The following is an 8827-nucleotide window of genomic DNA, read 5'->3' as shown; positions in this document are numbered from 1 at the left end:
TTTCGAGGGAAGTACTGAGCGAGTGGGAGTTGGTGGTGGACTGATGGGAGGCACAACATACCGTGGTTTGTTTCTATAGATGAAGGTACCTTCTTTTTTGCGGTGAAGGTAGATGAAGGCACCATGGTTTGTTGGTAATGAAAGATTCGAAAAAATTGTTATATAACATTGTCAGGGTATGAATTATAAAAGACTTCGGAATGTAGTGATAGAACAAGAGAGTCTAAGAGGGTAATAAGAAGCAGGAAACTGGTCTAGCGTTCCTTTCCTATACCTTGGCCGACACGGCAAACTCTTCCCATCAGGCTTCGTCAACGAACCGTGGATCCGTCTTCCCTCTGACTACCGCTCCGAACAGGTGGTGGGGAGGAGAATCTCGGTGCCTCTGCTCCGGCTATTAGTTTAGGTTAGAGTTTTTTAATCCTCACAGGTGCGGCGCTCGGGTGGTGGCGACGCTTCCTCCTTGAATTTGTCTTTCGTGCATTGATTCTCCCTTAGTTTGTCCAGACGTTCTCGACGGATCTCCGGTGTAGATTCTTTCCGTCTCATTGGGGCGGTGAGGTTAGACTTTCTCATTGTGTCACGAGATTTGGTGTCAGATTTTTCAGATCTATTCAATGATTCAACGACGACATCGGTGGCTATAGGGCGTTGGTCCTTAGGGACACGCATGAAGATTTCTCACCTGTCATCGACAAAGTCAAGCCGGCTCTGGTAAGTGTGGCCACAGTGGCACACTGCGGTAGTCGTTCAGTGATTTAGGAACCTCTCGATGTAATTTTATTATGTTTGAAGTGTTTTATTTTTTCATGAACTTTTATAATACATTTAGAGTGTATGTGCGATTGTATGAGTGGTATGTACTGTGTTCAAAAAAGAAAAGAGAAAAAACAGGAGAGTCAAAGGGGGCAATTCGTTTCGATGAGATATGAGCTCAGACCTCATTTATCCCGTTCGAATCAAACAAGATGCAGGCATTCTTTTGCTACGGGAGCCTATTAGAGTGACATAACTTGTGTTTTTATTTTCTGGCGCTGTAAACAAGCCCTGAGCCTCAACAGAGTTTGAGTGATCTATACTCCATCTTTTTCCTCCTTTTTTGCGGGGAAAGTTTGAGTGATTTATATCGCTTATAGAGAATGCATAAAAACACCATATAGTGCACGATATGGGATCTCTGTTTCGGTGTCATTTATAATAATGCGGTTATAATAAATCCACATCAGCAATTTTCTAGAAGTTCCGTTGATTTATGGTGAGGGATGTGATGCACGCCCCACCTTACCAAACGGTGTGTCCTGTCAGTCACCATGAACCTGTCTCTGAAAGTGCACGTCTCATCAATTCGTTCCAATGGACCTGACCGTAAAAGTGAACCACATACACGCACGTATCCAGACACTGTGGTAAGCTTTTTGTGTGTGTGTGTGTGTGTGTGTGTGTGTGTGTGTGTGTGTGTGTGTGTAGGGACAGAAGATCGCCGGAGATGGAGCGGCTATCATGGATCCACCATTATTGAAGGCGTAACATCAAAGGATTGCATTCATATTTAAAGTCGTGGCAGTGCAAGAGAGAGCAAGCCAGCCAAGGCGATTGGATCTTGCACCTGCCAACAAGGTACGGGGAAGATCATGGCGTCCGATGGCAAGAGCAAGATCCTTGTGATCGGCGCGACGGGGTACATCGGCAGGCACGTCGTCGCGGCCAGCGCGCGGCTCGGCCACCCCACCCTGGCGCTCGTCCGGGACGCCGCCCCCTCCGACCCGGCCAAGGCGCAGCTGCTCAAGACCTTCCAGGACTCGGGCGTCACGCTCCTCACGGGCGACCTCTACGACCACGGCAGCCTGGTGAGCGCCGTCAAGGCGGCCGACGTCGTCATCTCCACGCTGGGCTCGATGCAGATCGCCGACCAGACCAAGCTCATCGCCGCCATCAAGGAGGCCGGCAACGTGAAGGTACTACCTTGTGCAGCTCAGTTATTTGCATCCATGCACGGCTGCTTCACACATTGCGGTGCTCTGTCTGCAGAGGTTCTTCCCGTCGGAGTTCGGGCTGGACGTGGACCGCACCGGCGCCGTGGAGCCGGCCAAGTCCATCTTCGCCCTCAAGGCGGGCATCCGCCGCGCCGTCGAGGCCGAGGGCATCCCCTACACCTACGTGGTGGCCAACTACTTCGCCGGGTACTCGCTCCCCACCATCGGGCAGGTGCTCTCCCCGGCGCCCCCGACCGACAGCGTCGTCATCCTCGGCGACGGCGAGACCAAGGTCGTCTTCGTGGACGAGGCGGACATCGGCACGTACACGGTGCTGGCGGCGGACGACCCCCGGGCGGAGAACAAGGTGCTGTACATCAAGCCGCCGGCCAACACGCTGTCGCACAACGAGCTGGCGTCGCTGTGGGAGAAGAAGACCGGCAAGACGTTCCAGAGGGTGTACGTCCCCGAGGACGCCGTCCTCAAGCAGATCCAAGGTTAGGATACTAGCTTTATACAGTACATTCATTCACGCGGGATACGTACTAGGCCGTCCTGATATATCAATTTATCTTTGTGTACACTACTACAGAGGCGCCAATCCCGATGAACATCATCTTCTCGATCGGCCACGCGTCGTACATCAAGGGGGACCAGACCAACATCGAGATCGCGCCGTCGTTCGGCGTGGAGGCGAGCGAGCTGTACCCTGACGTCAAGTACACCACCGTCGACGACTTACTCAACAGGTTGCTGTGAAGATATGCCTGCTGATCTATCTGTCTTTGAGGCCAGTGATGGTCAGTATATGAACGGACTGTGTGTGTTTGGGACTGATGATGTCCGATGAGTCGACACTTGTATGCTTCTGGTTACTTTTGTTGGTTTGTATGTCCTCCCTCATGGATGAATAAATTACTCGGGATGTCCTTTAGATTTTTTTTGGGACTGTCTATTTGAAAACAGTCAAATTTCCTGACCAATCAACACATTACAACTGTATTAGCAGGGAAATCACTAGAAAGAAAAAAATGAACGCCTAAACGGGTCAGGTAAACATCCCACCCGGTTCGTCCTGGACAACAAACCCCCCTCCTGATTAGGGACCACGAAAACACATGCCAACAAAGCTTGCAACGCACGCAAAGGCCAAACCCCCTCCACAAAACACGCCCCTCCCCCTCAACCACTAGACAGATCTCACCTAACAGGGCTAGACAAATCTGGAGACGCCCATGAAAAAGGGAGAGGCGGCCATGGCAGATCGGGGAGGAGGAGAAGAACAAAGAGGAAACACAAAATTGGGAGAGGGGGATGTACCTGATGATCACCAAGAAGGAAATGAACAACACGATCCACAAGTCAGCAAAACAGTCGTACACCAACTCCTCTGCATCATCTCTCTTCACCTCTTACATTGACAAAAATCTAAGGGAATTTCCTTCATCTACAAAAACAGAGGGGAGAGATCAACATCAGAAACATTCAGGAACCTAGTCAAATTTCCACTGTAAATCCTAAAAAATTACAATTAAAATCCCCATGTAACTAGTCTTATATCCTAGAAATTTCCTGTGTGAATTCCTCATAAATTACAGTGTAAAAAGATGTAGACAAATGATGTAATTACATTGCAAGTACATAGTAAATTACACTGTAAATCATAGGAAAATACAGTAGACAAAATCTGAAATCAAAAACATTCAGGAACCTAATCAAAATTCCAGTGTAAAAATTCTAGAAAATTACAGCGTAAATCCCCATGTAACTAGTCTTGTACCTAGAAATTTTCAGTGTAAATTCCCCATAAAATTCCAGTGTAAACCAATGATGAAATTACATTGTAAGTACACAAGAATTTACACTGTAAGACCTTGTGAGAATTGTTAGGATTTACTTGAGTCGTGTAGGTCCAGGACTTAGCCTAGTTTTCCTTCTGTTATTTCATGTACGTGACAGCCCTGTGTGGTGTCACAACTTGGACGTAGTTTGCTTGGCGTAGAAGTAGAGGGCCGGGTCGTGCGGTGAGCACGACGGGCTGGTAGCGATGTGCACGGCCTCGATCCGTTTGACGTGGGATGGCACGTTTGTAGCGACGGGAGCGAGCTGTGCGGGCACGATCGTTACGCAAGAAATAAGAAGAGAAAACAGAAAAGGCCGCAAGTTAGTTGGCGGCGCAAAACCACTTCGTGTCTCTCTGAACTCTAGCTGAAACTCACCTGGAGATTGATCGCTGGTGAGCGAGTGAGTTGCCCAGTGGCAACGACAAGTGGCATCAGAGCCTCGTCAGAGATCCTGTCGACATGGCCGGCGGCAAGAAGCCGGTGCAGACGGAGAAGGGCGACGAGTCAGGGTCAAACTCGCCGCCGCGCCGTTCACGATCACCATCCCACTCCCCCCCGCGACGCGGACGGAGCCGCACGATCCGCGGCCGTGAGCTGGCGGCGCCGGTCGTGCAGAAGGTGATCCGGGAGTCTGGATCGGCGAACTGGCCGATGCTGACCAAGTCGAACTACAACGACTGGTCGCTCCTGATGAAGGTGAAGCTGGAGGCGCGCGGCTACTGGGACGCCGTCAAGTACGGCGACGTCGACTTCCACGAGGACCGTATGGCGCTGGAGGCCATCCTTGGAGCGGTGTCACCCGAGATGGTGGGCACGCTGGCCGTCAAACCGTCGGCGAAGGCGGCGTGGGACGAGATCGCTACCATGCGCATCGGCGGCGACCGCGTGCGCGCAGCCAAGGCCCAGTCGCTGGCACGGGACTTCGAGACCATCGAGTTCCGCGACGGGGAGACCGTGGATGATTTCGCGATGCGGCTCGGCTCCATGGTCACCAACCTAAACATCCTTGGCGACAAGGTCACCGAGGAGAAGGCGGTAAGAAAGTTCTTGCGCGTGGTGCCTCCACGGTATTCGCAGATCGCCCTGTCCATTGAAACCCTTGTTGATCTCGATACGTTGAGCATTGAGGATCTGACAGGCCGCCTCAAAGCGGCCGAGGAGAGGTTTGATCATGGCGGCTCAGGGCAGGCCGGTGGAAGCCTACTGCTCACTGAGGAGCAGTGGCTGGCGCGTTACAAGCAGCGCGAACAGGGCGAGGGATCATCGCGTGGCGGTGGTCGTGGCGGTGGCCGCGGCGGCGGTCGCGGCCGCGGCAGAGGACGTGGTGGAAAGGGCAGGGACAGCGCGCCCGGAGACGGCGCGCCTGGCGGTGGCCGAGGGTCATCGGGCGGCGGCTCTCGCTTCAAGGGGAACTGCCACAACTGCGGGATCCAAGGCCACATGGCTCGGGACTGCACCAAGCCCAAGCAGCAACGCAAGGAAGAGGCCAACCTCAACCAAGTGTAGGAGGATCAACCTGCGCTGCTCATGGCGGTGAGCTGCGGACTCGCCCAGATCCACGTCGAGCCAGTGCGCGAACGCGTCTTCCTCAACGAGAAGGGCGTGATCCCGGCGCAGACGGCGTGCAACGCCTGGTACTTGGACACGGGCGCGAGCAACCATATGACAGGCGAACGGGCCGTGTTCTCCGCGCTCGATGAGACGGTGACTGGCACGGTCAGGTTTGGTGATGGCTCGTCCGTTGATATCCGTGGACGTGGAACAGTGGTGTTTAACTGCAGGAATAAGTCGCACCATGCACTGACGGGGGTGTAGTTTATACCCCAGCTGAGGAGCAGCATTGTGAGCATCGGGCAACTCGACGAGGTGGGCTGCAAGACGGTGGTCGAGGATGGCGTGATGAGCATCTTCGACCAGGAGAGGCTGCAGCTCGCATGCGTGAGGTGCTCCAGGAGCCGTCTGTACACGCTGCAACTCGACATCACGGGCCCGGTGTGTCTCCTCGCCAAGGCCGACAACGCGGCGTGGCGATGGCACGCGCGCTTCGGGCATCTGCACTTCAGGGCGCTCCATGATCTCTCCAGCAAGGGCATGGTCGTCGGCGTGCCGCTGATCCCGCGGGTGGATCAGCTCTGCGACGGGTGCGCCCTGGCCAAGATGCATCGGACGCCGTTCCCACGCGCGTCCCCGTATCGCGCAGAGCGTGGCCTGGAGCTGGTACACGGCGACTTGTGCGGACCAGTGACACCGGCGACACCAAGCGGCAACCGCTACTTCCTCCTCATCGTCGACGACTACAGCCGCTATATGTGGGTGGAGATGCTGCGTACAAAGGACGAGGCGTTCAAGTTCTTCCGCAAGATCAAGGCGCTCGCCGAGAGCGAGCACGGCGTGAAGCTCCTGGCATTCAGGACGGACCGGGGCGGCGAGTTCAACTCCACCGCGTTCAAGTCATACTGCGATGAGAATGGGGTCAAGAGGTACACAACGGCGCCGTACTCCCCGCAGCAAAACGGCGTCGTGGAACGCCGGAACCAGACGGTGGTTGAGACCGCCCGCAGCCTGCTCAAGGCCATGAAAGTGCCTGGTGAGTTCTGGGGTGAGGCTGTAAAAACTGCTGTGCACATCCTGAATAGGGCTCCCACGCGTGCTCTGGACGGCATCACTCCCTACGAGGCGTGGCACGGCCGACGCCCGAACGTCGCCTACCTGCGCACTTTTGGGTGCACGGCCTACGTGAAGAAGGTGGGACCGGGCATCAGCAAGCTTTCGGACCGCGCGGCACCCATGGTGTTCATGGGGTACGAGGACGGCAGCAAGGCCTACCGCGTCTACGACCCAGCGGCCCGCAAGCTCCACATCACCCGCGACGTGGTCTTTGACGAAGACCGGCCCTGGAACTGGGAAGAGGCGCCTGACGCGGCAGTGCCCGCGGGCGCGCCCGCTATCTTCACTGTCGAGTACACCGTCGACAACACCGAGCCCAGCAGCGGCAGTGACCGCGCTCCGGACATGCCCCCGACGACGCCGTGCGCACCCTCGGCGCCCAGCGAGCCACACACGCCGGAGCCATCGCCTGTGCCGTTCGTGACGCCTCCTACAGGAGAGACTCACGACATGGAAGGGGTGGCGCTCCGCTTTCGCATGATGAAGGAAGTGATTGACCACGCCGAGCCGGTGGAGATCGAGTACAGTGGGCTGTGCCTGCTCGCTGCTGTGGAGCCCGGCAACGTCGACGACGCACTCACTGAGGGGTGCTAGAGAAAAGCCATGGAAGAGGAGATGCGCGCCATCCGCGACAACGAGACATGGGAGCTGACGGAGGTCCCCGCCGGACACCGGGCCATTGGGCTGAAATGGGTGTTCAAGATCAAGAAAGATCCTCAAGGTAATGTGATCAAGCACAAAGCTCGTTTGGTAGCTAAGGGGTATGCACAGAGAGAGGGCATCGATTTTGAGGAGGTGTTCGCACCGGTGGCGCGGATGGAGACTGTGCGCGTGCTCGCCGCGCACTACGGCTGGCACGTTCACCACATGGACGTGAAGTCGGCCTTCCTCAACGGAGAACTGGCCGAGGAAGTGTATGTGCGACAGCCGGAGGGCTTCGTCGATGCCAACAACGGGCAGGCTGTTCTGAAGCTGCGCAAGGCGTTGTATGGGCTGCGGCAGGCGCCGCGGGCTTGGAACATCAAGCTGGACAGTGCGCTCGCGGCTCTCGGCTTCGAGCGGAGCCCGCTTGAGCACGCTGTGTACAAGCACGGGAGTGGCGACTCCCTTCTGCTTGTGGGGGTGTACGTGGATGATCTTATCATCACGGGCGCCAACGCCAGCGAGATCGCAGAGTTCAAGGCGGAGATGCAGTGCACTTTTAGCATGAGTGACCTCGGCCCCCTGAGTTATTACCTCGGGATCGAGGTCGAGCAGAAGGGCGACACCATCACACTTTGCCAAAGCAGCTATGCCTGCAAGATTCTCGAGCAGACGGGGATGACAGGCTGCAAGCCGTGCTCGACGCCGATGGAAAATCGCTTGCGGCTGTCAAGAGCGATGGGAGTCCGGCTGCGGACGCGACCTACTACAGGAGTGTGGTGGGCAGCCTGCGCTATCTAGCGAACACTCGAGCTGACATTGCCTATGCGGTTGGGATTGTCAGCCACTACATGGAGGCGCCGACGACACAGCATATGGCCGCGGTGAGGCATCTTCTGCGCTACATCAGCGGCACAATTCACCATGGATGCAAGTACCAGCGAGGCGGAGGGGATGAACCAGACCTTGTGGGGTACAGTGACAGCGATCATGGCGGTGATCTTGATGACCGTAAGAGCACGAGCGGGTCAGTGTTTTTCCTTGGTCGAAATCTGATTACATGGGCGTCGCAGAAACAGAAGATCATCGCCATGTCCTCCTGTGAGGCGGAGTATGTGGCAGCAGCTGCAACAGCTATGCAAGCAGTGTGGCTGAGCAGGCTGATAGCTGATATTCAAGGCACTCAAGAGAAGAGTGTCAAGCTGCTGGTGGACAACAAGTCGGCGATCGCTTTGAGCAAGAATCCGGTGCATCACGATCGCAGCAAGCATATTAACTTGAGGTATCATTTCATCCGAGACTGTGTTGAGACTGGCAAGATCGACATCGAGTATGTGGGCACTGAAGATCAGCTTGCGGATGTGCTCACCAAGTCCCTGGGCAGAGTTCAGTTCATGGAGCTGAAGAAGAGGATCGGCGTCGAGGAGGTGCAGCTCGGACGACACAAGTAAGGGGGTGATTTGTTAGGATTTACTTGAGTCGTGTAGGTCCAGGACTTAGCCTAGTTTTCCTTCTGTTATTTCATGTACGTGACAGCCCTGTGTGGTGTCACAACTTGGACGTAGTTTGCTTGGCGTAGAAGTAGAGGGCCGGGTCGTGCGGTGAGCACGACGGGCTGGTAGCGATGTGCACGGCCTCGATCCATTTGACGTGGGATGGCACGTTTGTAGCGACGGGAGCGAGCTGTGCGGGCACGATCGT

General features: G+C 55.5%; 1 protein-coding gene across 1 annotated transcript; it reads left to right on the top strand.

Moving 5' to 3' along the window:
* The first annotated feature begins 1469 nt into the window (after nt 1-1469).
* LOC123182113 (isoflavone reductase homolog IRL) lies at nt 1470-2907 on the top strand. The gene is made up of 3 exons (XM_044594577.1): nt 1470-1955; nt 2029-2470; nt 2566-2907. The coding sequence occupies exons 1-3, from the start codon at nt 1632-1634 to the stop codon at nt 2730-2732; spliced, it is 933 nt and encodes a 310-aa protein (XP_044450512.1). The 5' UTR covers nt 1470-1631; the 3' UTR covers nt 2733-2907.
* The last annotated feature ends 5920 nt before the right edge of the window (nt 2908-8827 follow it).

This window comes from Triticum aestivum, chromosome 1D (genome assembly GCF_018294505.1).
Source record: "Triticum aestivum cultivar Chinese Spring chromosome 1D, IWGSC CS RefSeq v2.1, whole genome shotgun sequence".
NCBI lineage: Eukaryota > Viridiplantae > Streptophyta > Magnoliopsida > Poales > Poaceae > Triticum > Triticum aestivum.
The sequence above is the reverse complement of the archived record's forward strand: the minus strand, read 5'-3'. Positions and strand labels throughout refer to the sequence as shown.